General features: G+C 67.9%; 2 protein-coding genes across 2 annotated transcripts; one reads left to right on the top strand and one right to left on the bottom strand.

The window, feature by feature from the left end:
- Positions 1 to 223: 223 nt before the first annotated feature.
- CNTROB (centrobin, centriole duplication and spindle assembly protein) lies at positions 224 to 15,385 on the bottom strand. Its single transcript, XM_074941479.1, has 20 exons — positions 15,347 to 15,385; positions 13,692 to 14,029; positions 13,519 to 13,609; positions 12,594 to 12,675; positions 12,176 to 12,341; positions 10,712 to 10,828; positions 10,469 to 10,585; positions 10,285 to 10,383; positions 8,403 to 8,618; positions 6,410 to 6,556; positions 5,999 to 6,132; positions 5,747 to 5,872; positions 5,237 to 5,414; positions 4,494 to 4,830; positions 3,749 to 3,906; positions 3,503 to 3,608; positions 3,023 to 3,187; positions 1,409 to 1,544; positions 836 to 923; positions 224 to 550 (listed from the first exon to the last, which is right to left on the bottom strand). Exons 1-20 carry the CDS (start codon positions 15,369 to 15,371, stop codon positions 422 to 424), a joined length of 2,955 nt encoding a protein of 984 aa, XP_074797580.1. The 5' UTR covers positions 15,372 to 15,385; the 3' UTR covers positions 224 to 421.
- A 19-nt stretch (positions 15,386 to 15,404) lies between these two features.
- Positions 15,405 to 18,223, top strand: TRAPPC1 (trafficking protein particle complex subunit 1). Its single transcript, XM_074941480.1, has 5 exons — positions 15,405 to 15,464; positions 16,196 to 16,294; positions 16,514 to 16,584; positions 16,904 to 17,042; positions 17,379 to 18,223. Exons 2-5 carry the CDS (start codon positions 16,196 to 16,198, stop codon positions 17,505 to 17,507), a joined length of 438 nt encoding a protein of 145 aa, XP_074797581.1. The 5' UTR covers positions 15,405 to 15,464; the 3' UTR covers positions 17,508 to 18,223.
- Positions 18,224 to 26,063: the final 7,840 nt, after the last annotated feature.

Raw genomic sequence — 26,063 nt, 5'->3', positions numbered from 1 at the left:
CAGGGTAGATGGGCCCACGGGGCTGATGCAGAGCAACAGGGAGGAGGCGGGATGCCGGGGTAGATGGGCCCGCGGTGTGAGCCGGGTGGCAGGGAGGAGGCGGAATGCTGGGGTAGATGGGCCCGTGCTCCTGCCCTGCCCGGAGGAGGGCGCGGCAGCGAAGGGTTGGCGGGCAGGGCCCCCCAGTCACGGCACCGGATGTGCTGCAAAACCAACTCTTCTTTATTTAGAAAAATAACCAACAGCGCCCCAACAGGGGGGCAATAACTTAGAGCAACGCAACACAGTGTGGATGGGGGGCAGCCCCGCCCCACTGCCCCATGTGCCACCCTGGCACCAACATAACCTGTGAACTGGGGGTGAGAACGGGTAGACCCCTGGGCCCGGGGGGTGCTTTACCCAGGGGTGCAGGGACCCTGCTTCATCTCCACACGCCGCCCCCCCTGCCGGCGCGGGGGCCAAGCTGGGCCGCCTTCCGCCCGCCCTTGCTGGGACCGTGCGTCTTCTCGGGGCCGGGCCGGCCGCTGGACGGGCGCCGGGGGGGACCCACCTGCGGGAGAGGGGGGGGGAGAGTGAGCGGCCGGGAACAGGGCCTTGGCAGCAGAGCCCCAGGGGATGGGGGAAGGGCGCGACTCCTCGGGGTGCCCAGCGCCCGTCCCCGTCAGCACCCTGCCCCATAGCAATCTCCACGGCACCCAGAGCCCATCACCCCCAGAGCCCAGTCTCACAGCCCCGACACTGTGCCCAGCACCCACAGAGCCCCAGAGCCCCCCATGGCATCCAACAGTGACAGCACCCTGCCCCCTAACCCCCCCCCACCTCCCCCGGCACTCACCTCTCTCCTGCCGGCCTCAGGCAGCCTGGGGTCAAGGTTCCTGCGGGCGGCCGGGTTCACATGGCCCCCGTCGCCCTTCACATCGGGCCTGAGGAGCAACAGACAGGAATGGAACTCTGGGCCAGGAGAACCCAGGAGTCCTGGCTCCCAGCCCCGCCCCTGCTCTAACCACTAGACCCCACGCCCCTCCAAGAGCCAGGAATCGAACCCAGGAGTCCTGGCTCCCAGCCCTCCCGCTCTAACCTGTTGACCCTTCTCCCCTTTGAAAGCCAGGAACAGAACCCAGGAGTCCTGGCTCCCAGCCCTCCCCCAGCCAAGCCCTAAACACAGCTGATAGGGGAGTAGATGGGGGGATCCTCCCACGCCTGGACCCATATCCCAAGGTTCGTATCCTTGTGTCAATGGGCAGGTGAATGACTACACCTCCCAGCATGCAAGGCGGGGTAGAGCAGTGCACGCTGGGAGTTGTAGTTCCCTCTGGCCGCCCTTGGGGGGGGTATGTCCTACCCCCATGGGTCCCTCGGAGCAGAGTGGAGCCCGGCGGCCCTGGGGCGGGCGCGGCACCAGCCTTACCCGCTGCTGTCGCCGGAGCGCAGGTAGGCGAACAGCTCCTCGGAGGAGGGGGCCACGCGGCCCTTGGCCTGGTACAGCCGCAGCAGCCGGGAGACCTCGGCCACCTGCCGGGGAGACAGGACGCCCCCCTCGCCGCCTGCCGAGAGAGACAGGGTGAGCCAGGGCAGGGTGCTCTCCCCGGGCAGGCAGGGCTGGCCTCAGGGCGGGGCTAGGGGGCGCTGTGGGGCAGGGAGCAGGGCGAGGGGCTCAGCTGGGGGCGCTCTCCCCTGGCAGGCAGGGCTGGCCTCAGGGCGGAGCTAGGGGGCACTGTGGGGCAGGGAGCGGGTCTGGGGGCTAGAGCAGGGGGCGCTCTCCCCAGGCAGGCAGACCTGGCTCCAGGGGGCGCTGTGGGGCAGGGAGCGGGGCTGGGGGCTAGAGCAGGGGGCGCTCTCCCCGGGCAGGCAGAGCTGGCTCCAGGGCGGCGCTAGGGGGCGCTCTCCCCTGATAGGCAGGGCTGGCCCCAGGGCAGGGCTAGGGGGCGCTCTCCCCTGGCAGGCAGGGCTGGCCCCAGGGCAGGGCTAGGGGGCGCTGTGGGGCAGGGGGCTCAGCAGGGGGCGCTCTCCCCAGGCAGGCAGGGCTGGCCCCAGGGCAGCGCCAGGGGGGTGCTGTGGGGCAGGGGGCTCAGCAGGGGGCGCTCTCCCCTGGCACGCAGAGCTGGCTCCAGGGCAGGGCTGGCTCCAGGGCAGGGCTAGGGGGCGCTGTGGGGCAGGGGGCTCAGCAGGGGGTGCTCTCCCCTGGCAGGCAGGGCTGGCCCCAGGGCAGGGCTAGGGGGCGCTGTGGGGCAGGGGGCTCAGCAGGGGGCGCTCTCCCCGGGCAGGCAGGGCTGGCCCCAGGGCAGGGCTAGGGGGCCCTGTGGGGCAGGGAGCGGGGCGGGGGGCTCAGCAGGGGGCGCTCTCCCTGACAGGCAGGGCTGGCACCAGGGCGGGGCCAGGGGGCGCTGTGGGGCAGGGAGCAGGGTGGGGGGCTCAGCAGGGGGCGCTCTCCCTGACAGGCAGGGCTGGCCCCAGGGCAGGGCTAGGGGGCGCTGTGGGACAGGGAGCGGGGTGGGGGGCTCAGCAGGGGGCGCTCTCCCCTGGCAGGCAGGGCTGGCTCCAGGGCAGCGCCAGGGGGCGCTGTGGGGCAGGGAGCAGGGTGGGGGGCTCAGCAGGGGGCGCTCTCCCCTGGCAGGCAGGGCTGGCTCCAGGGCGGCGCTAGGGGGCGCTGTGGGGGGCTCAGCAGGGGGCGCTCTCCCTGGGCAGGCAGGGCTGGCCCCAGGGCAGGGCTAGGGGACGTTGTGGGGCAGGGGGCTCAGCAGGGGGCGCTCTCCCTGACAGGCAGGGCTGGCCCCAGGGCGGCACTAGGGGGCGCTGTGGGGCAGGGGGCTCAGCAGGGGGCGCTCTCCCTGACAGGCAGGGCTGGCCCCAGGGCGGCACTAGGGGGCGCTGTGGGGCAGGGAGCGGGGTGGGGGGGCTCAGCAGGGGGCGCTCTCCCTGACAGGCAGGGCTGGCCCCAGGGGGCGCTGTGGGGCAGAGTGCCTTGGGGAGGGAGGACTCCCCGGCCGGGCACCATGGGGGAGGATCGGGGCGGGGGGCTCACCAGCTGGGCGCTGCGGGGGGCTCGGCGGCTCCAGATTCCGCTGCCCGCAGCTGGCTTTGGCGAGCGGCACCTTGGTCTTCTGCACGGCAGCGGTGGGGGGGGCGCGCTGGGGGCCGTGGGGCCGGAGCGTCTCCCACAGCGAGGGATGGTCCTCCCGGGCCAAGCCTGCCGGCAGAGGAGATGGGGGGGGGGGTCACATGGGGGCTGAGCCATGCCTCTGCGTGGGGCAGGCCCTGGGCTGCTGGGACAGGGGGCAGGACCCACGGGGGGCAGGACCCGGGCCGGCCCTGGGCTGCTGGACTCTCGTGGGATGGGACCTGAGCCGCTGGAGGGGCGGGACCTGCATGGGGCAGGAACCGGGTGGGGCAGGCCTGGGGCTGCTGGGGGGCAGGCTCCCATGCGGGGCAGGCTGAGCCAGGATCTCCACTCCCCCCCAGCCCTAGACAAGCAGCATGTCCCACCCCCCTCCCTCACCCTTACCTAGCTGGCCTTGGGGCTGGGCCTGGCCCTGGCCCGTGGGGCGGGGGGGGCTCTCACCCCCCGGCCTCTCCTGACTGTGGGGGTCACTTGGCATCTGCTCCAGCAACTGAGAGAAAGACGGGGGTGGGGGAAGAAGTGAGCAGCCGGGTACCCCCACCTGACCCACACACCCAGCCAGCTGCCAGCCCCACCCTCCGGCTCTGCCCACCCCTCCCTCGCCAGAACCCCCCACGGCCAGCCTCCTACCAGTGCCATATAGTACTGCAGCTCCGGGTGCAGCTGGCCGGGGGGCACTCGCCCCCCGCTCTCCAGACTGCTGTTCGGGGGGGTCTCGCCATCGCTGGGCCCCCCCTCGTCCTCAAGGTACGGGTGCTCCGCCAGATGAGGGGGGTGCAAGCTTAGCCCTGGGTGGGAAGAAGGGGTCACAGCAGCACAACCCAGTGCCCCCCCAACCTCAGATGCCAGCCCCAAGGCCCCAGGGCGGTGCTAGGGGGCTCTGTGGGGCAGGGAGCGGGGCAGGGGGCTCAGCAGGGGGCGCTCTCCCATGGCAGGCAGGGCTGGCCCCAGGGCAGCGCTAGGGGGCGCTGTGGGGCAGGGGGCTCAGCAGGGGGCGCTCTCCCCTGGCAGGCAGGGCAGGCCCCAGGGCGGCGCTAGGGGGCGCTGTGGGGCAGGGAGCGGAGCAGGGGGCGCTGTGGGGCAGGGAGCGGAGCGGGGGGCTCAGCAGGGGGCGCTCTCCCCTGGCAGGCAGGGCTGGCCCCACAGTGGCACTAGGGGGCACTGTGGCGCAGGGTGGGAGGACCCCTCTCATGCTGGGCAGGGGATCCCTGCACCAACAGCCCCGTGCTCCACCCCAGAGCCAGCTGCATCTCAGCCAGCGGCCGGGTGAGGGAGGCCAAGGGGAGCCGCTCCCAGCCCCCCCGGCCTGGCTGGGGCGCCGGTGGCGCTTCCCAGGAGCTGGCGGCGGGCTGGGGGGCGCCCCCCGGCTCCGTACCTGGCCCGGCGGAGTCGTCGAGCTGCGGCTCCAGCGGCTGGAAGCCCGGCTGGCTCCGGAGGCTCTGGTTCAGGAGCTGTGCCAGTTCGGCGGAGACGCACCCGCTGGGTGCCAGGGGCAGGAAGCGCTCGGGGCCCCGCGCCGCCGGCAGGGAGCTGCGCTGGGTGATGGGCTGCAGGGGCACCGCTTGGGCGAAGGCCCAGCCCCCTGCTTCGCCGTCCCCGGCACCGCCGCAGGGGTCCCCCTGCCAGCTCTCCAGCTTCCCGGGCAGGGCGGGGCTGGGGGGCTGGCCCAGGCGCTCCGGCTCCAACAGGGAGGCGGCGTCGGAAACAGGAGGCTGTTGGGGGGGCAAAGAGATGGGGGGGGTTAGAGACCAGCCGGAGGGCCACAGGCTGAGGGTTGGGGATCAGAGCAGGACTCCTGGGTTCTCTCCCCGGCTCTGGGAGGGGAGTGGGGGCCGATGAGTTAGAGCAGGGCGGGCTGAGAGTCAGGACTCCTGGGTTCTCTCCCTGAATCTGGGAGTGGGGTGGGGGCTAGGGGTTAGAGCGGGGGGGGGGGGGCAGGGAGCCAGGACTCCTGGGTTCTCTCCCTGAATCTGGGAGGGGAGTGGGGTCTATTGGTTAGAGCGGGGCGGTTGGGAGCCAGGACTCCTGGGTTCTCCCCAGCTCTGGGGCGGGAGTGGGGGCTGGTGGTTAGAGCAGGGGAGGAGGGGGGCCAGGACTCCTGGGTCCCCCGGCACTCACCTGGCGGGGGCCCTTGGCGGGGGACTGCGAGGAGGGATCTCCGGTCAGCACGCGCAGGGCCTCGTTCCAGTGCGACTGCATCATGGCCTGGAGCCGGGCCACCATGTCAGCTCGCTGGGCTTCCAGCCGCCACTTCCCGGCCTGCAGCTCCCGCGCCGCCTCCTCTTGCCGGGCCAGCCTGCAGAGAATGGGGCCGTCGGGGCTCTACTGCGGGGCACCCCATGGGCCCAGCCTGGCCTGGGTAAGCAGCCGCTCCGCCCCAGAGGTTGCCGCATCTTGGCGCCGGGCAAGGGGTCCCTGGGTCACCAGCCGCCCCGCCCCAGAGGTGGCTGCATCTCGGCGCCGGGCAAGGGGTCCCTGCGTCACCAGCCGCCCCACCCCAGAGGTGGCCGCATCTCCGGGCCGGGCGAGGGTTCCCTGGGTAACCAGCCCCCGCGCCCCAGTGGTGGCCGCATCTCCGGACCGGGCGAGGGGTCCCTGGGTAACCAGCCCCCCGTGCCCCCCCGGTACCTCAGCTCGTAGTCCTCGACCAGGCGCCGCTGACGCTCCTCGCGTTCGGCCAGCTCGGCCCGGAACTGTGCCAGCTGACTGCCCAGCTCCCGCTCGTGGTGCCCGCTGAGCTCCAGGAGCTGCTTCCTGCGGGGGGGGGGGAGGAGGAGCCAGGCTTAGCAGCGGGCATGGGCCCCACCCACCCACCCACAGGGGAGCTGGGACCAAAGGGGGCCTGGGGGACAGCCGTGGGGCGAGGAATCGGGCAGGTACCTGTGCTGCTCCCGCATGGCGCCTGTCTGGCGCAGGCTGTCTTCATGCACCCGCGCCAGCCGCTCCGTCACCTGCTGCTCCAGCGCCACCTTCAGCTCCGCCTCCAGCTTCGCCTTCTGGGCCTCGCACCGCGCCTGGGGGCACAGGGGGGCTGGCAGCCAGGGAGCCCCCGAGCCAGCCAGTGCCCGTCCTGGGGCCGGACGGGAGCCGGCGCACCCTAGAGGGGACAGGCCCTGTGCCCATTCCCCACCCCCCTGAGCCAGCCAGTGCCCGCCTTGGGGCCAGAGGGGAGCTGGCGCCTCCTAGAGGGGACAGGCCCCTGCCCCATTCCCCGCCCCACTAAGCCAGCCAGTCCCCGCCCTGGGGCCAGAGGGGAGCCAGTGCCCCCAAGAGGGGAAAGACCCCCAGTACCTTCACCAGGCTGATCTCCATCTGCAGCCCGTCCCGCTCGCTCCGCACCGCCTCCAGCTCGCTCTCCAGGCGCTGGGAGTCGGCCTGCGCTGAGGCCAGGACCTGCTGGGCGTCTGCGGCACGCTGGGCCTCCCGCTGCACGGCCGCCTGGCAACGGGACACCCCCATAACCACTGCCCCGCGCTGCCCGCTCCAGCAGGGGGAGAACCCAGGAGTCCTGGCCCCCAGCCTCCCCGTAACCACTGCCCCACGCAGCCCGGCTCCAGCAGGGAGCGAACCCAGGAGTCCTAGCTCCCAGCCCCCCTCCGTAACCACTGCCCTGCGCTGCCCGGCTCCAGCAGGAGGAAAACCCAGGAGTCCTGGCTCCCAGCCCCGTAACCACTGCCCCGCTCGGCCCATCTCCAGCAGGGAAAACCCAGGAGTCCTGGCTCCCAGGCCCCCCGTAACCACTGTCCCGCACAGCCCAGCTCCAGCAGGGAGCGAACCCAGGAGTCCTGGCCCCCAGGTCCCCTGTAACCACTGCCCCGCACGGCCTGGCTCCAGCAGGGAGAGAACCCAGGAGTCCTGGCCCCCAGTTCCTCCCGTAACGACTGCCCCGCGTGGCCCGGCTCCACCAGGGAGAGAACCCAGGAGTCCTGGCTCCCAGCCCCCCCGTCATAAATATCAAGGGAAGGGTAAACCCCTTTAAAATCCCTCCTGGCCAGAGGAAAAACCCTTTCACCTGTAAAGGGTTGAGAAGCTCAGGTAACCTGGCTGGCACCTGACCCAAATGACCCATAAGGGGACAAGATACTTTCAAAGCTGGAGGGGGGGAGAAACAAAGGGTCTGGGTCAGTCTGTGGGATACTTTTGCCGGGGACAGACCAGGAATGGAGTCTGAGAATTTAGGAAATAATCTAGCTAGAGACGTATTCGATTGTTTCTTTAAATGGCTGAGAAAATAAGTTGTGCCGGAGGGAATGGAGATTCCTGTTTTTGTAACGTAAGGTTTTGCCTCGAGGGATTCTCTCTGTTCTGAATCGGATTATCCTGTAAGGTATTTACCACCCGGATTTTACAGAGGTGATTCTTTTACTTTTTCTTCAATTAAAAGTCTTCGTTTAAGAACCTGATTGCTTTTTCATTGTTCTTAAGATCCGAGGGTTTGGGTCTGTGGTCGCCTATGCAAATGGTTAAGGATTTTTACCAGGCCTTCCCCAGGAAAGGGGGGGTAGGGTTTGGGGAGGATTTGGGGGGAAAGACGTCTCTAAGCGGGCTCTTTCCCGGTTATATATTTGTTAGAGGCTTGGTGGTGGCAGCGATAAGGTCCAAGAGCAAGAGGTAAAATCGTTTGTATCTTGGGGAACTTTTAACCTAAGCTGGTAAAAATAAGCGTAGGGGGGTTTTCATGCCGGTCCCCACATCTGTACCCTAGAGTTCAGAGTGGAGAAGGAACCTTGACACCCCCCGTAACCGCTGCCCAGCTCCAGCAGGGAGAGAACCCAGGAGTCCTGGCTCCCAGCCCCCCCCGACTCTAACCCACCAGCCCCCACTCCCCTCCCAGAGCCAGGGAGAGAATCCAGGAGTCCCAGATCCCAGCACCCCCTGCTCTAACCCGCCAGCCCCCACTCCCCCAGAGGGGGCTGAGGGAGTGGTGGGGTGGAGGAAGAGCTGGACCCCAGATGTGTGGGGGAGACAGGTGGGGTTTGTGGCACAGAAGGCAGTGGGGGCAGGACGGAGGAGCCAGGGGGCACGGGTGGGGGGGGGTCGTAGCAATGGAACTGGGCATCTAGAAGACGGGGTCACCCAGGGCAGGGGGCACAGAGGAAGGGCCCGGTGAGGGGCATCAGGGGAGTTCCCTGGGCAGCAGGGGGGCAGAGGAGAAGGGGCGCCGGGCGAGGACAGAGGGCGGCGGGGGCGGGTGGGCAGAGTGGCACGGCACACAGCAGGCAGGGGCAGAGCGGAGGGGGGCAGAGGGCACAGCTCCCAGTTCCCGGGGGGGGGGGGGTCTCACCTTCTCTCGCTCCAGCTGCCCGGCGCTCTCGTCCCGCAGTGCCTGGCAACGCTGCTCCAGCTGGCGCTCCCGCTGCGCCCAGCCCGCCTGCTGCTCCTCCAGCGTGGCCCGCAGCGCCTCCAGCTGGCGCTGCCCCTGATCCCGCTCCGCCTGCAGCCCCCGCCCCCGCTGGCGCTCCGCCTCCAGGCTCCGCAGCAGCCCCGCCTTCTCCTCCTCCTGCAGGGTGGGGGGGGACCCAAGGGTGAGAGGGGCCACCTGGCCCAGCATGCTCCGGCGCCCGGCTCTAGGGGCAGCAAGGCATGCCGGGAGCTGCGGTCCCCAGGGGCTCCGGCACCTGGCTCTAGGGGGAGCAGGGCATGCTGGGAGCTGCAGTCCCCGGGGGCTCAGGCGCCCAGCTGTACGGGGAGTAGGGCATGCTGGAAGGTGCGGTCCCTGGGGGCTCTGGTGCCCGGCTCTAGGGGGAGCAAGGCATGCCAGGAGCTGCGGTCCCCGGGGGCTCCGGCGCCCGACTCTAGGGGCAGCAAGGCATGCTGGGAGCTGTGGTCCCCAGGGGCTCTGGCACCCGGCTCTAGGGGCAGCAGGGCATGCCGGGAGCTGCGGTCCCCAGGGGCTCAGGTGCCCGGCTGTACGGGGAGCAAGGCATGCCAGGAGCTGCAGTCCCCAGGGGCTCAGGCGCCCGACTCTAGGGGCAGCAAGGCATGCCGGGAGCTGTGGTCCCCGGGGGCTCCGGCGCCCAGTTCTAGGGGGAGCAGGGCATACTGGGAGCTGCGGTCCCCAGGGGCTCTGGCACCCGGCTGTAAGGGGAGCAAGGCATGCCGGGAGCTGCGGTCCCCAGGGGCTCAGGCGCCCAGCTGTACGGGAAGTAGGGCATGCTGGAAGGTGCGGTCCCTGGGGGCTCTGGTGCCCGGCTCTAGGGGGAGCAAGGCACGCTGGGAGCTGCGGTCCCCGGGGGCTCCGGCGCCCGACTCTAGGGGCAGCAAGGCATGCTGGGAGCTGTGGTCCCCAGGGGCTCTGGCACCCGGCTCTAGGGGCAGCAGGGCATGCCGGGAGCTGCGGTCCCCAGGGGCTCAGGTGCCCGGCTGTACGGGGAGCAAGGCATGCCAGGAGCTGCAGTCCCCAGGGGCTCAGGCGCCCGACTCTAGGGGCAGCAAGGCATGCTGGGAGCTGTGGTCCCCGGGGGCTCCGGCGCCCAGTTCTAGGGGGAGCAGGGCATACTGGGAGCTGCGGTCCCCAGGGGCTCTGGCACCCGGCTGTAAGGGGAGCAAGGCATGCCGGGAGCTGCGGTCCCCAGGGGCTCAGGCGCCCAGCTGTACGGGAAGTAGGGCATGCTGGAAGGTGCGGTCCCTGGGGGCTCTGGTGCCCGGCTCTAGGGGGAGCAAGGCACGCTGGGAGCTGCGGTCCCCGGGGGCTCCGGCGCCCGGCTCTAGGGGGAGCAGGGCACGCTGGGAGCTGCGGTCCCCGGGGGCTCCGGCGCCCGGCTCTAGGGGGAGCAGGGCACGCTGGGAGCTGCGGTCCCCGGGGGCTCCGGCGCCCGGCTCTAGGGGGAGCAGGGCACGCTGGGAGCTGCGGTCCCCGGGGGCTCCGGCGCCCGGCTCTAGGGGGAGCAGGGCACGCTGGGAGCTGCGGTCCCCGGGGGCTCCGGCGCCCGGCTCTAGGGGGAGCAGGGCACGCTGGGAGCTGCGGTCCCCGGGGGCTCCGGCGCCCGGCTCTAAGGGGAGCAGGGCATGCTGGGAGCTGTGGTCCCTGGGGGCTCCGGCGCCCAGCTCTAAGGGGAGCAGGGCATGCTGGGAGCTGCGGTCACCATGGGCTCCGGCGCCCAGCTCCAGGGGCCCCTTTCCGCGCCCCCGGCCGCGGGGCTCCAGCTCGGGCAGGGGACCCTTACCAGCGCTGCTGCCTCCTCGCGCTGCTGGCTCGCCGCCTGCTGCTCCCGGCTCAGGTCCTCCAGCGCCTGCTCCAGCCGCGCCTCCAGCTGCGACACCCTCTGCGGGGGAGACGCACCGGGGCTCAGGGTGGCACCGGGCGGGCGGCTCGGCCCCCAGCGCTCCCCAGCACCGCCCGCCACTCACCTCCCGCTGCTCGCTCAGCGCCCGCTGCGCCGCCTCCTTCTCCGCCTGCAGCCCCCGCAGCAGCTCCGTCCGCTCCGCCTCCTGCCGGTTCCAGCCCTCCACCACCTTGGCCAGCGTCTGCCAGGGAGAGGGCAAAGGAGTGGGCCATTGGGGGCGGCCCTGCCGGTGCCCCTCACTCCCGACCCAGTGCCGCCCGCCAGCCCGGCCGGTGCCCCTCACTCCCGACCCTCAGCCCCTGCTCACCTTGTCCAGCTGCTCGATCATACTGTCCTTCTTCATGTCAGCGGAGATGGCTGCGGCCAGCTGCTGCTGCAGCTCCAGGGCTCGGCTCTGCAGGCCCTGCACGTGCCGTTCACAGTGCTGCAAGGAAAGTAGGGGTCAGTATCGGGGCGGGGGGTCGCCCCCCAGCTCCCTGCGGGCCATGCCACAGGTTCAGCCAGAGCCTGTCGGCTCAGCCGAGACCCACCGCACCAAACCCACCAGTGCCTGGGGAATCCCCCAAGCCGCTAGCAGTATGGGGCATGTGACACGTGCCCAAAATGCAGCCAAGCACTCCCCAGAGACAGCACTTCAGGGTAGCGAGGGCCACAAAGCACCCCTCTCTCCCCGCCCCCATAGGGGGAAGGGTGAGAGCCAGGACTCCTGGGATCTAATCACAGCTTGTAAAATTAACGAGGAGATCTTTAAATCCATCCCCTCTGGATTTATAGAGTAGCAAAGAAACACATGGAAAAGCCACGGACCCCTGGAGGATCTGAGAGAGAACCCAGGAGTCCTGGTTCGCAGCCTGCCACTGCCCCGGCCCCACTCTAACCACTAGCCCCCACTCCCCTCCCAGAGCTGGGGAGAGAACCCAGGAGTCCTGGCTCCCAGCCCCCCCACTCTAACCACTAGCCCCCACTCCCCTCCTAGAGCGAGGGGAGAGAACCCAGGAGCCGGGGAGAGAACCCAGGAGTCCTGGCTCCCAGACAAACCACTCTGACCCACCAGACCCCAGTCTTCTCCCAGAGCCATGGAAAGAACCCAGGAGTCCTGGCTCCAAGCCATCCCCCAACCCCGCCCTGCTCTAACCACTAGCCCCCACACTCCCCTCCCAGAGCTGGGGCGAGAACCCAGGAGTCCTGATCCTGAGCCCCCCACGGGCAGAGCAATGGGCCCATCCAGCTGGGGGTCCCTCTCACCCCAGCCCCACCCCAGATCAGACCAATGTGCCCATCTAGCCCAGCATCCCACCCCATCTCCTTAGCCAGCCCCACGCCGCTCCAAGTACACACACACACACACACACACACAGCAGGCACACAGCCTGGGTACACCCAGCACGCGTAAACACACACAGCACCCCGGATACACCCCTCACAGGTACACCCACCCAACCAGCTCCGGTACGTGTAAACACCCACCACCACCCCGGGTACACACCCACAACCCCTCCGGCACGCGTTTACACACCCATACACACGCTCTGGGTACGTCCCTCCCCAGGTATACACCCCTTCACACCCACCAGGTCAGCACACACAGGGCACACCCTCCCCCAGGTACACATCAACACAGACACCTGTACATGTATACACACCCTCCCCTCCATGTGTGCACACCGCTGGTACACACACAGACTGGGTACACCACTCCCCAGAAATACATTCACCGTGGGAGCTGGGCGCAAAGGATCCTGGGAGACCAGCCCGGCCCCCGGCCCCTCACCTTCCTGCGGGCCCGTTCCTTGGCCAGCGCCTCCTTCAGCAGCAGGGGCTCCGTGGCGGGCATGGGCTCAGGGGGTGTGCCAAGGCGCAGGCTGGCGTAGCGGGGAAACAGCTCCTCCAGGCCACACACCGAGCCGGGCGGGGACAGCTCCTGCAGGGGCCTGGCGCTGAAACAGGGCAAAGGGGTTGGGGGGCTCCCGGAGATGCCGGCACAGCTCGGCACACACCGGCCCCTCCTCAGCTCCCTCCAGGGCGGCTGCTTATACAGGACCCCTCGCCCGGAGCCGAGATGCGGCCACCTCTGGGGTGGGGCGACTAGTTACACAGGGACCCCTCGCCTGGCGCCGAGATGCAGCCACCTCTGGGGCGTGGTGGCTCAATCACGGCCCGACTTTAACCTGCCCCCGCACGGCACTCACGCAAGAAGGGCAGTGGTGCTGTCGCTCTCAAAGGAGTCGTCATCATCCTTCCGCTCCACCGTCCCCAGGCCGAGGGCGCCCCCTGCTGGAGAAAGGGGCCCTCTGCTCAGTGACACCCTCTCTCCAGGATGGGCTCTGGGAGGGGGGTGGGGGCTGGGAGCCAGGACTCCTGGGTTCTCTCCCTGGCTCTGGGAGGGGAGTGGGGTCTAGTGGGTTGGAGCAGAGGGGGCTGGGAGCCAGGACTCCTGGGTTCTCTCCCTGACGCTGGGAGGGGATTGGGGGCTGGTGGCCTAGCCAAGGGCCCAGTCAGGGCAGCACTGTTCCCTGTCACACACAGGGAGCAGGCCCAGTGGCTCTGTGCTGTCCTCTGCTCCCTGGCATGGCTGGGCACTGCCACAGTGCCCCCTGCAGGCCCTGCCGCACTTTGCAAACGGAGAGAAAAAGTGGGGGGGCTGGAGAGGGCCAAATGGATTCTTGGGGAGAACCCCCCAGGCTGTGGAGCGGGAGGGGAACGAAAAGGAACCTGTGATGGCCCAAGGTAACCTAGTGAGTCTTGTAACCATAAGCCACCCCCAACCTACTGCACGTGCAGGGACCCCTTGCCCGGCGCTGAGATGCGGCCACCTCTGGGGAGGGACGGCTGGTGACACAGGGACCCCTCGCCCAGCACTGAGGTGTGGCCACCTCTGGGGCGGAGCAGCTGGTAACACGGGGACCCCTTGCCCGGTGCCGAGATGTGGCCACCTCTGGGGCGGGGCAGCTGGTAACACGGGGACCCCGCCCAGCGCTGAGATGTGGCCACCTTTGGGGCTGGGCGGCTGGTGACACGGGGACCCCTCGCCGAGATGCAGCCACCTCTGGGGCAGGGCGGCTGTTCTGACTCCAGCCCTGACTGCCAGGGGAGAGTGCCCCCCACCCCACTCACCAGGGGGCAGCTCGCGGGAATCCTGCAGCATGGTCCGCAGGCGCGACCTCACGGTCTCCATCTCGGCCACATGCCGCGACTCCCCGCCCTGCTGGAGGAGCCAGACACCGCCGTCAACACCGCCCAGCCCCACGGCCGGCCCCGCCACCCCGCCCCACATCCCTCCTCCTCACCTTCCTGCGGGCGCTCACCTCCACCCCGGCCGAGAGCGTGCGGCTCAGCTCCTCGGCCAGGGCCTCCAGGTCAGGCGGCTGCAGCTGGGAGCAGGCGTCCAGCTCGGCCTGACGGCTGCGGTGCAGGGAGGCGTAGAGCTGGGCCGTCACCTCGGAGCCGAAGGGCTGGGCCGGCGTGGCCGGGGCCGAGAGGGGCAGCGGCTCCATGTCGCTGAGCAGGTCCTCGCTGCGCAGGGAGGCGTCCAGCCCGGGGCAGGGGCCCTTCTCCGCCATGGGGCGGCCGCGCCCTCGCCGCGGGAGAGCACAGCCAAAAGGACTGGGAACTGCCGGCTTGTCGCCTGGGGAATCCCCCTTGGTTGTGAGCAGTAGAGGGGCTCTGACACACACACACACAATATAGCCACACACACACATATTCACTGCGAGGAATCCCCCCAGCTGAGAGTGGTAGAGGGGCTCTGACACACACAGACAGCCATAGACCCACACACGGACAGGAATCCCCCCAGCTCAGAGCAGTAGAGGGGCTCTGACACACACACACACACAGAGCCAGGATAGAACCCAGGAGTCCTGGCTCCCAGCCCCCTCTTCTCTAACCGCTAGCCCCCACCCCCGCCCAGAGCTGTGGAGAGAACCCAGGAGTCCTGACCATATTGGACCCCCCAATGTTTCATCACCCTGGGCAGCTGGAGGTCACCCCCACACCCCAGGCTCCCTTGGCCCTGTGGCTCTGGCCCAGCCAGGGGGCAGGAGCTGGTGTAGAGGCTGCTCCAGCCCCCCCGGGGGGTGTCAAGCAGTGGGGCAATCCCCAGGAAAGGGGGGACCCTGCTATGGGGCAGCCCAGCGGCTCTCACCTGCCCGAGGTGGGGGGAAGGTGCTGGGCCCCTCACGCCAGGGCAGCTGCCGCCGGGGGGCGCTCCAGGCTCTGGCTCCGCACGGACCCTGCAGGGAGGTGGGGGCACAGAGCAGTCAGGGGGGCCCCCCAGCAACACCAGGGTCTCCCCCATCCCCCCAGGTTTCCCTTATCCCCTCCTCCCAAAGGGGTCACCGCCTCCGGCCCCCCCTCCACCCCCACAGGGGTCACCCCCCAACCCACAGGGGTCACCCCCCAGCACAGCCCCCCCTCCACCCCCACAGGGGTCACCCCCCAACCCACAGGGGTTACCCCCAGCCCAGTCCAGCCCCACAGGGGTCACCCCCCAACCCACAGGGGTCACCCCCCAGCGCAGCCCCCCCTCCACCCCCACAGGGGTCACCCCCCAACCCACAGGGGTCACCCCCCAGCACAGCCCCCCCTCCACCCCCACAGGGGTCACCCCCCAACCCACAGGGGTTACCCCCAGCCCAGTCCAGCCCCACAGGGGTCACCCCCCAACCCACAGGGGTCACCCCCCAGCGCAGCCCCCCCTCCACCCCCACAGGGGTCACCCCCCAACCCTCCCCAGATCCCCCCTCCCCCCATGGGGCTGCCCAACCTCACCCCCCTCAACTGCTCTTCCAGCCCCGCCCCCAGCGCGCCAGCCCCGCCCCCTGCTCGCGGCGCGGCGCGGCGCGCCAGCCCCGCCCCGCCCCGCCCCAGCCCCAGCCCCCCCAACCGACGCCCCGCCACCATCCCTGCGCGCCCCTCCCTTGCCCCCCCGCCCACCGGGCACCTGGGCGCGAGGCGGCCGCCGCCATCTTGGTGCGGGGCAAGGGGCCGGCGGGCGGGGCGGAAGCGGAAGAAGCCTCCGGCGGGGGCGGGGCCAGCAGCGGCGGAGCGGCCGGGCCGAGGTGCGGGACTGGGGGGGTCTGAGAGGGCGGGGCCGGTTCGGGGGAAAAAGCCGCGGGGGCGGGTTGGACTGGAAGGTGCGGGGCAGGGGGCGGGGCTGGAGGTGGTTTGGGGGCGGGGCTGGGGCCGGGGCGGTTTGGGGGCCGGGGCAGGGGGCCGGGCTGTGGGTGGTTTGGGGGCAGGGCTGGGTTGGGGGGCTGTTTGGGGGCTGGGGCAGGGGGTGGTTTGGGGGCCGGGCTGGGGCAGGAGGCAGGGCTGGGGGATGGTTTGGGGGCAAGGTTGGGGCTGGGGCAGGGGGCGGTTTGGGGGCAGGGGGCTGGGCTGGGGATGGTTTGGGGGCAAGGTTGGGGCTGGGGGTAGTTTGGGGGCTGGGGCTGGTTCAGGGTGAAAAGGCCAGGGCTGGGGTGGCTTGTGGGGTGGGGCTGGGAGGGACGTGGGGCTCAATGTGGGGGGCTTGGGCGGGGCTGCAGGGAAGGGGTAGGGTGACCGGACAGCAAGTGTAAAACGTCGGGGGGGGGCAATAGGCGCCTGTATAAGACAAAGCCCCCAAAATCGGGACTGTCCCTGCAAAATCGGGACATCTGGGCACTCTAGGTAGGGGAGAGGGAGAAAAGCAGAAGGAAATTAATGAGGCCAGTAACTGAGGTCTCTCCCCCCTGCCCCCTTGTTTGCCCTCCGCGCCCCGTGCCCTCCCCCCCCCGTGCCCTGCCCCCTTGCCCATTCCTCCCCACAGATGACGGTGCACAACCTGTATCTCTTCGACCGCAACGGGGTCTGCCTGCACTACAGCGAGTGGCACCGCAAGAAACAGGCCGGCATCTCCAAGGAGGAGGTGAGACCCCCCCCACCGCACCTCAGCCGGCCGGGCCCAGGCCCTTGCTTCCCGGGGGGCTGAGCCCATGGGGCGCCAGGAGAGACACGGGGGCCCGGAGTAAGCCATGGTGGCAGCCACCCCAGTGGGGCGAGGGCGCACGTCTTCCTGCCCACCCCAGCCCCGCTGTGGCGCGGGGGGGAGTCTCACGCTGCCCTCTCTCTCTCGCTGCCCCCCCAGGAGTTCAAACTCATGTACGGCATGCTCTTCTCCATGCGCTCCTTCGTCGGCAAGATGAGCCCCGTCGACATGTATCTTTCCGCCCCGCCGTGGGGCTCCGCTGGGGGGCAGGGGCTGTGCAGGGCCAGAGGGGGGTCCGTAGCCATGGGATGGGCTGGGGGGTCTGTGTAGCATCTGGGGGGCGCTCTCAATCCATGGGATGGGCAGGGGCCCCTGCTGGGGGCTGTGTAGAGACTGGGGGTGCTCTGTCCACGTGATGGGCTGTGTGGGGTGGGGGAGGTTCCCAGTCCACATTAGCAGCCTGGGGACCGAGCTGGGGGTGGGGAGTTTTGGGGGGTGTCTCTCTGTGGGGGCCAGGCCCCATCACACTCCTTAGCCGCGCCGGCGCAGGAAGGACGGGTTCCTGGCCTTTCAGACCAGCAAGTACAAGCTGCATTACTACGAGACCCCCAGCGGGCTGAAGGTCGTCATGAACACGGACCTGGGCGTGGGCAACATCCGAGACGTGCTGCACCAGATCTACAGCAACGTGAGTCTGGGCCCGGCCCCACGGCACCTAGGCCCTGCACTGGGAGTGGGGGGCTGGGAGCCAGGACTCCTGGGTTCTCTCCCCAGCTCCGGGAGGGGAGCAGGGGCTGGTGGGTTAGAGCCAGAACCAGGACTCCTGGGTTCTCCCCCCGGCTCTGGGAGGGGAGTGGGGATTGGTGGGTTAGAGCGGGGGGGGTTGGATCCAGGACTCCTGGGTTCTCTCCCCAGCTCTGGGAGAGGATTAGGGGCTGGTGGGTTAGAGCTGGAACCAGGACTCCTGGGTTCTCTTCCCGCCCCACATGCTTGCTCGCTCTCCCCCCCTCTCCCCCCGCTGCAGATCTACGTGGAGTTCGTGGTGAAGAACCCGCTGTGCAGCATGAGCGAACCCATCCAGAGCGAGCTCTTCCGTGCCAAGCTGGACGGCTTCATCCGTGGCCTGCCCTTCTTCTCGGCCCGGGCCGGCTGAGCCCCCCGCCCCCCCGCGGCTGGCCCCCGCCGCGCCTCTCTACCAGGCAAACCACAGCCCCGTGGCTTGCGCAGCACCCAGCCCAAGACATGGGAGCTGCCCCTGGCTCAGCCCCACCCTCCCGCCCCCTTCACAGATCAGATGGCCTGGCCCTCCGGGTGAGCCTGCATCCCACAATTCCCTGCAGGCTGGTGCACCCCTTCCCCACCCAGGGGACTAGCTGGGGGGGCTCGCTCGGTCTGGGAGGGGAGTGAGGTCTAGTGAATAGAGCAGGGATGTGAGGGCTGGGAGCCAGGACTCCTGGGTTCTGCCTCTGAGAGGGGATCTAGTGGGTTAGAGCAGGAGGTCAGGAGTGAGGCTTCCTGACTTGCATCCTCCTCTGCTCTAGACCCCAATCCCCATCCAGCCATAGGAATAGAACCCCGGAGTCCTTGCTACCAGCCCCCCTCCCCGCTTTAGCCCCCCTAGACCACACCCCAGCGGTGGGGACAGAGCCCAGGAGTCCTGGGTCCCAGCACCCCCCTACTCCCCTCCCAGTGCTGGGGAGAGAACCCAGGAGTCCTGGCTCCCAGCCCTTTGCCAAGCGGGATGCGCGTCTCCTGTTCAGTGCGGCATTAGTGGGCGTGTTCGGACCTTCCCTGCGCTGGGCGGGCGCTGGGGTTGTCCCGGTGGCACTGGGCCGATCCCAGTTCTATGGTGGAGGCTCCTTGGTGAATTAAAATGTTGCTCTCCCATTCCAGCAGCCTTCCCTTCACTGCCGGCGCCTCTGGCCCTCCGGGGAGCTGGCCGGGGGCAAAGGACGCAGCCACAGGCAGGCCGAATGCCCTGGGGCGCCGGCTCGTGTCCGGCAATTGGGGGTGGGGGGCACCCGCTGCTGCTGGACAGAGGGGGGTCGGCACAGCCAGCAAGTGTCTTGCCTTGCGCCCTTTCCCCTCTAGGGGGCGCCGGCTCGCATCCGGCCCCAGGGCAGGGACTGGCTGGCTCCGGGGGATGGGGGTCTGTCCCCTCTAGGGGGCGCCGGCTCGCATCTGGCCCCAGGGCAGGGACTGGCTGGCTCCGGGGGATGGGAGTCTGTCCCCTCTAGGGGGCGCCGGCTCACATCCGGCCCCAGGGCAGGGACTGGCTGGCTCCAGGAGATGGGGGTCTGTCCCCTCTAGGGGGTGCCATGCTGGAGGTGCCATGAGGCACCCGGTGCTAAAAGGCAGCGCATGCTGCCCGGTCAGGGAAGTGTCTGCCGGAGATAATTCCTCTAATCCCCTGCCAGGGCGCTCAGGTACCAGCGCCGGGGAAGGGCTGCAGCTGGTTCCCGCCTGTGTGGAACCCAGGAGTCCTGGACAGAGGAGGGGGCAGAATTGGGGGGGGGGGGTGCCCCTGTACTCACCATGTGACAGGCTGGGAGGGTGGCCGTGGTTGTGCGTGGGGCCCCCTCACGGCTCCCCGGGGCTGCTGCTGCGGGCCAGAGCGGAGTGCTGAGTTGTGGGAGTTAGCCCACCAGCTGGCTGCAGGCTGCCTTGACGGGGCGGGGGGGAGGCTCACAAGCCCTCCCTGAACGAGCCGTGGCCCAGACCCCAAGGTGACAGCCACACCTGCCCCGAAACAGGTGTAACCCTTCCTCCCCCCCCTTCCATGGGGTAGCAATGCAAAACACAGAGGGAAATGGAGTCTGAGTGGGGGTCTAGGGTTAGAGTAGGGGGGCTGGGAGCCAGGACTCCTGGGTCCCCTGCCTGGCTCTGTGGGCTGCATTGCTGGTCTCCAGAGGGCACCCAGTGGGAGCGGAGCTGTGCTGCCGTGGGGGGGGGGGGGTAATCCGGTGCCAGGTGGCACGTTGGGCATTCGTTTTTTGCACGATGCCGGTGCTTTAATTCCCTGACAGCCCCAAATACTGGGATCTGAGCAGCGCCGTCAACAACTGGGCCGGCTGCATTAACCCTTCGGAGACCGTGGGTCAGCCTGGCACTGCACCCGCTCCCGGAGCTGGACCCGGCCAGGCTGGCACTCCGTGGGCATGCAGCTGACAAGCAAGGGATGAGTCCTGGGTACCCTGCTCCCCCATTAATGCCCTCACAGGCCCTGTATGGGGATAAAAAGCAGGTGCCCTGTCACTGACCTAACCCCCCCAGCTAGCCCCCACTTACCTCCCAGCGCCGGGGAGAGAACCCAGGCGTCCTGGCTTCCAGCCCCCCTGCTCTAACCACCCGACCCCACTCCCTTCCCAGAGCAGGGAAAGAACCCAGGAGTCCTGGCTCCCAGCTGGCCCCCTGCTTGTCAGGCTCCTGGAGAGTGATTCCTTCGGTAAACCCACCGCGTGGGGGATGCCTGGACACCGCAGGGTGATCTCGCCCCCCAGCCCCACTGTATAAGGGCCCCTCCCCGCCCCCCTGGCAGATGCCCCTGCCCCCCCCGCCCCCTCCCCCCAGCTCTGAGCCAACCCAGGCTGCTGGCCTCCTGTTCCCTTAAGCAGCTTAGCTAATCTGGTCACTCCAGGAAGCTGCAGTCATGGTGATACAGGGGGGCTGGGCTTGCAGAAGGGGGGGGTCTCCTTCTTCCTAGGGTCCCTGGGATGGAGCCCCGCTCCCAGCACTGGGTCACACAGGTGAGGTTCAGAATAGGCTTGTGATTGCAGGTGACTCATCTTTGGGGGGAGGGGCTTGGGGGCTTGCCCCATGCTGGCTGAAAGGGGCAGCCCCTTAGGGTGTCTACAACTGGGTGCCTCAGACAGTCCAAAAAAATCACCAACCTCCGGTGGAAAATTAGGGACCCTTTGTGAAAAATCATTGGTCTCGTGAAAATCTTAGGCCTCTTGTGAGCTGCAGGGACTGCTTGTGAAAAATCATTGTGAAAATCCCTGGCCTCTTGTGAGAATCACAGGTCTCTGGGGAGAATCAGGGCCCACTCGTGAAAATCACAGGCCTCTTGTGAGAATTGGGGACTGCTTGTGAAAACCACGGGCCTCTTGGGAAAATCTCCAGGCTCTTGTGAGAACCAGTCCTTGTGAGAACACGGCTGGTGAGAACCCACTGCCTGGGGGAAGGGTGCTGTGGTCCCTGTCTGTCCATGCCCCCTACATTGGGGGTAGGGTGGGTGGGTTAGAGACATGCCCAGGTTGGGAGAGGGGCATTGGGCAGACCAGTTCACATGGCATGGTCCCTATAGCCCAGGGTGGGGTGGGGGCAGCAGATGGGGGCATGGGTTGGGGAGGGGAAATGCCTGTGGAGTAGGTAGGGAGAGGAGATCACTCTACCGGGGTCCCCCTGCTGTGGGGGTTCACCAAGGAAGTGGCTCTCCAGGGGGGCGTAGGGCAGGGGGTAAGTGCCCCGTGGGGAGGGGGGCTGTGGTTAATGAGCTGCAGACATGGGGTGGGGAAGGGGGCGCAAGGAGAGGGGACTGGAGATGGGTCACAGGCGGGATGGGGAGGGGGCAGATGGTGGGAGGGGGCAGAGGGGCACAGCATGGCAGCTGCCCGGCTAAGCCGGCTCCACGTGGCTCCCCGGGGAGGGGAGTAGAGGGGAGAGTGTCCCGGCGTCGGGAGCGCAGCGCACCCAGGGCGCACCGAGGAGAAGGCGCACAGGGGTCGGCGCAGGACGCACCGAGGCCAGGGAGCACAGGGGTCGGCGCAGGGCGCACGGAGATCGGGGCATACCGAGGAGAAGGCGCACGGGGATCGGCGCAGGGGCAGGGCGCACCGAGACCGGGGCGCACGGAGGAGAAAGCGCAGGGCGCAGCGAGACCAAGGCACAGGGAGACCGGGGCGCACGGAGGAGAAGGCGCAGGACGCACCGAGACCAGGGCGCGCCGGGCCATGTTCGCCAGCTCCTCGCGGGGGGCCCCGGGCCCGGCGGGGCGCGGCGCGGCGGGGGCCAAGCTGAGCGTGGACGAGCTGTACGGGCTGCCGACCGCCAAGAAGGGCAAAGGCGGGAGGGGCGAGGGCGGGCGGCGGCGCAGCCAGGGCGGGAGCGCGGCGGGCCGGGACCCGGCTCTCACCCCGGGCCAGCTGCTGGAGGCGGCGCGGCGGCTGCTGGAGGGCAGGCGGCTGGAGAGCTACCTGCTGGAGGCCGGGCTGCCGGCCGAGGAGCTGCAGAGCAACCGCACGGCCATGGGCTACAGGTAGGGGGCACCACCGGGGTAGGGGCAGCGGAGAGGGGCAGGGGGAGGGGGGTCCTGGTAGGGGACCCCCAGAGCAGGCTGCGGACACGGGGTACCTGGGGGAGGTGCCAGCGCAGGGTACAGGGGGCACCGGGGGCAGGTACCCAAGCAGGCTACAGGGGGGCACCCTGCAGCTCCCCCACCCCCTCCCTCCATGCCAGGGGCTCTGTGCACCCCCCCATTCCCTCTCCCACCATACCTGGACCCCCATTCTTCAGGCTGCAAGGGCTCAGTAGTGCCCCCCGGGGGCAGCCATGATCCATGTCCCCGTCGGGGCCCTCGCAAAAACCATGCTGGGTGGCTCCCCTATGCAAAGGAGCTGGGGTGATTTGCATAAGACAGCACCACCGGGGAAGGAGCAAAATCTCCACAGGCCTCTGGCCTGTGCTTCCCACATGCAAGGGGATGGCTCCCTCGACCTGGCAACCAGATTCAGGGGATTGAGGGGCAGTGACCAGCACATTCCCAGGGGCCACCGGTGAATCGATGAGGGACCTCCAGCTCTTTCTCCTGCATACACCCCGAAGGGGGGCAAAGTCTGGGCGTTAAGGATGTCTATTTCACCTTAACTCTGCCCCCTCCTATGCATTTGGCTACAGGCCCTTGTCGCCTAGGTTTGAGCCTCTAGAACCCTGGCACAGACTCCTGTCTCATGAGCTTGTGAGGGGGTGGGTCACAATAGTAGGTTATTATCCCCTACGCAGACCCCAGCCCTGCGGCAGACACCCCGGGGGAGCATGTGTTTGTGAGATGGCCCTGGAATGTCAGGAATCTGGACAACTGGGTTTTCAGCCTCCGCTCTGGGAGGGGAGTGGGGTCTAGTGGTGAGAGCAGGGGGGGCTGGGAGCCGGACTCCTGGGTTCTCTTCCTGGCTCTGGGAGAGGTGTGGCGGCTGGTGCTTAGAGGAGCAAGGTGCATTTAGCCAGGACTCCTGGATTCTATCATCAGCTCAGGGAGGGGAGTGAGGCCTAGTGGGTGTACAGAACGGGGGCTGGGAGTCAGGGGAACCACCCTTCCTGGTCAGTGCTGTGTGAGACCCCATGTGCCCCCAACATCCCCACACACACATACCCCTCATGCTAATCCCTCGCAATCTGTCCCTGGGCTGAGCCGAGATGAGCGTGGCCCCGCCAGCTGGTGTCCTCTGCTTTCTGCCACGGAGCCTAATCAGGGGAGACAGATGCTGGCACCAGCCCCCACAGCTGGCAGGGCCCCCTCCCCCACCTCCCAGCTGTGACCACCCACCAAAATAGCTCCGATTGGGCTGGGGTTCGGGGAGGCTGGGAGCCAGGACTCCTGGGTTCTATCCCCGGCTCTGGAAGTGGAGTGGAGGCTAGTGGTTAGAGCTGGGGCGGGGGACTGACACACACACACACACACACACGCTTGACCTGTTCTCTGCCTCCCTACCCTTGGCTGCGGACATCGCCACTAAGCCTGCAGGCCTCAGGGCAGGACGTCACCATCCCCCGTCTCGGTTTGAACCCTGCATTTCCCAAGCCACCGAGGCCAGGGCGGACTCGCTGGCTGCCCTGGGACAAAGTCTCCAGGCAGCATGTGGGGCAAACACAGAGAAAACCGGGAGGGGGGCAGGGAAAGGCCGAGGCCGGGTGGCTGCTTCGGGGCGGACGCGATCACTCGGGGAGCTGGGTGCCCACACGCGGCCCAGTGCGAGCACAGACATCGGGGAACACGGAACGCAGACCGGGCCGCTGGGCTGGGGGGCTCGGAAAGAGATTTGGGGGAAAGGGATTGTGGGGAGACCATAACACATTTTGTTCACACGCAGCCGGACACCCGCACCCCACAGATACACACAGGTTTATTGTATCCACCCTAGGCACATGCCCCGTATTGGGGTCTCTTCCCCCCACCTCACCCAGCCCCTCCTGCAGCCTTCGCACGTCAGCACCCGCAGCCAACGTGCAAGCACGTGCAAGATTCCTAGGGTTCCGCAAAGCGTGTGAGCGGCCCCGTGTCCCACGGGCCCAGAGTGTCACAGGAGACCTGGCTGAGCTGAGGAGCGCTGGGTCTCTGATCCCTACCACTGGGAGTCAGGGCTGGGGGACCCCTGTGGCCACCTGACCTAGAGCCCCCAGCTAGCCCAGCCCTGAGCCCCCCAGGTCTGCCGGTGCCCCTCACTCCCAACCTCCAGCCCCCGCTTAGACCCGGCCTCAGCTCCCCCCAGCTCTGCTGGTGCCGGTGCCCCCCACTCCTGACTCGCAGCCCCAGGCTCCCTGTGAGGGGCAGGGGGGTGCAGACATGTACCCGGGCTGCATCAGGTGGAAGTGGGGGGCGCTGGGGCCCATTCTGCCCTCCTGCCTTCCCCCCACCTCCCAGCAGCCAACAGGATCCCACCCGCACACACTGCCCCAGAACCCCCAGAGACCCGACAATAACACACCCGTACACACAGCCCCGGCGCCCCCAGACAACTGACAATAACACACCCGCACACACAGCCCCAACGCCCCCAGACAACTGACAATAACACACCTGCACACACAGCCCCAGAACCCCCAGAGACCCAACAATAACACACCCGTACACACAGCCCCAGCGCCCCCAGACAACTGACAATAACACACCCGCACACACAGCCCCGGCACCCCCAGACAATTGACAATAACACACCTGCACACACAGCCCCAGAACCCCCGGAGACCCAACAATAACACACCCGTACACACAGCCCCGGCGCCCCCAGACAACTGGCAATAACACACCCGCACACACAGCCCCGGCACCCCCAGACAATTGACAATAACACACCCGCACACACAGCCCCAGCGCCCCCAGACAACTGACAATAACACACCTGCACACACGGCCCCAGAACCCCCGGAGACCCAACAATAACACACCCGTACACACAGCCCCGGCGCCCCCAGACAACTGACAATAACACACCCGCACACACAGCCCCGGCACCCCCAGACAATTGACAATAACACACCTGCACACACAGCCCCAGAACCCCCGGAGACCCAACAATAACACACCCGTACACACAGCCCCGGCGCCCCCAGACAACTGGCAATAACACACCCGCACACACAGCCCCGGCACCCCCAGACAACTGACAATAACACACCCGCACACACAGCCCCAGCGCCCCCAGACAACTGACAATAACACACCTGCACACACGGCCCCAGAACCCCCGGAGACCCGACAATAACACACCCGTACACACAGCCCCAGCGCCCCCAGACAACTGACAATAACACACCTGCACACACGGCCCCAGAACCCCTGGAGACCCGACAATAACACACCCGCACACACAGCCCCGGCACCCCCAGACAACTGACAATAACACACCCGCACACACAGCCCCAGCGCCCCCAGACAACTGACAATAACACACCTGCACACACAGCCCCAGAACCCCCAGAGACCCAACAATAACACACCCGTACACACAGCCCCAGCGCCCCCAGACAACTGACAATAACACACCCGCACACACAGCCCCGGCACCCCCAGACAATTGACAATAACACACCTGCACACACAGCCCCAGAACCCCCGGAGATCCAACAATAACACACCCGTACACACAGCCCCGGCGCCCCCAGACAACTGACAATAACACACCCGCACACACAGCCCCGGCACCCCCAGACAATTGACAATAACACACCCGCGCACACAGCCCCGGCACCCCCAGACAACTGACAATAACACACCCGCACACACAGCCCCAGCGCCCCCAGACAACTGACAATAACACACCTGCACACACAGCCCCAGAACCCCCGGAGACCCGACAATAACACACCCGTACACACAGCCCCAGCGCCCCCAGACAACTGACAATAACACACCTGCACACACGGCCCCAGAACCCCCGGAGACCCGACAATAACACACCCGTACACACAGCCCCGGCGCCCCCAGACAACTGACAATAACACACCCGCACACACAGCCCCAGAACCCCGGGAGACCTCACAATAAAACACCAGTGCACAAAGCCCCAGCATCCCCTGGAGACAGGACACATGCACCCCAGACACCCTGCAATAAGACACCCAGACGCGTAGGCCCAGCACCCCCAAAGACCCTACAATAACAAACCCACGCACCCAGCCCCAGTGCCTCTAGAGACCCCACAATAACACACCTGCACATGTGGCCCAGTGCCCCCAGAGACGCCACATAACAGGGGCTCTCAAACAGGGGGTCTCAAGGTTATTACATGGGGGGTTGTGAGGTGTCACCCTACACCCTAAACCCTGCTTTTCCCCCCAGCATTTATAATGGGGTTAAATATATTGAAAAGTTGGTTTTAATTTATAAGGACGTGGGTCGCACTCAGACGCTTGCTGTGTGAAAGGGGTCGCCAGTACCAATAACTCTCCCGCATACACAGCACCGGTGCCCCCAGAGACCCTACAATAACACAGT

Source organism: Natator depressus, chromosome 28, assembly GCF_965152275.1.
Source record: "Natator depressus isolate rNatDep1 chromosome 28, rNatDep2.hap1, whole genome shotgun sequence".
Taxonomy (NCBI): Eukaryota; Metazoa; Chordata; order Testudines; family Cheloniidae; genus Natator; species Natator depressus.
Note: the sequence above shows the minus strand (reverse complement) of the source record. Positions and strands in the feature narration are given on the sequence as shown.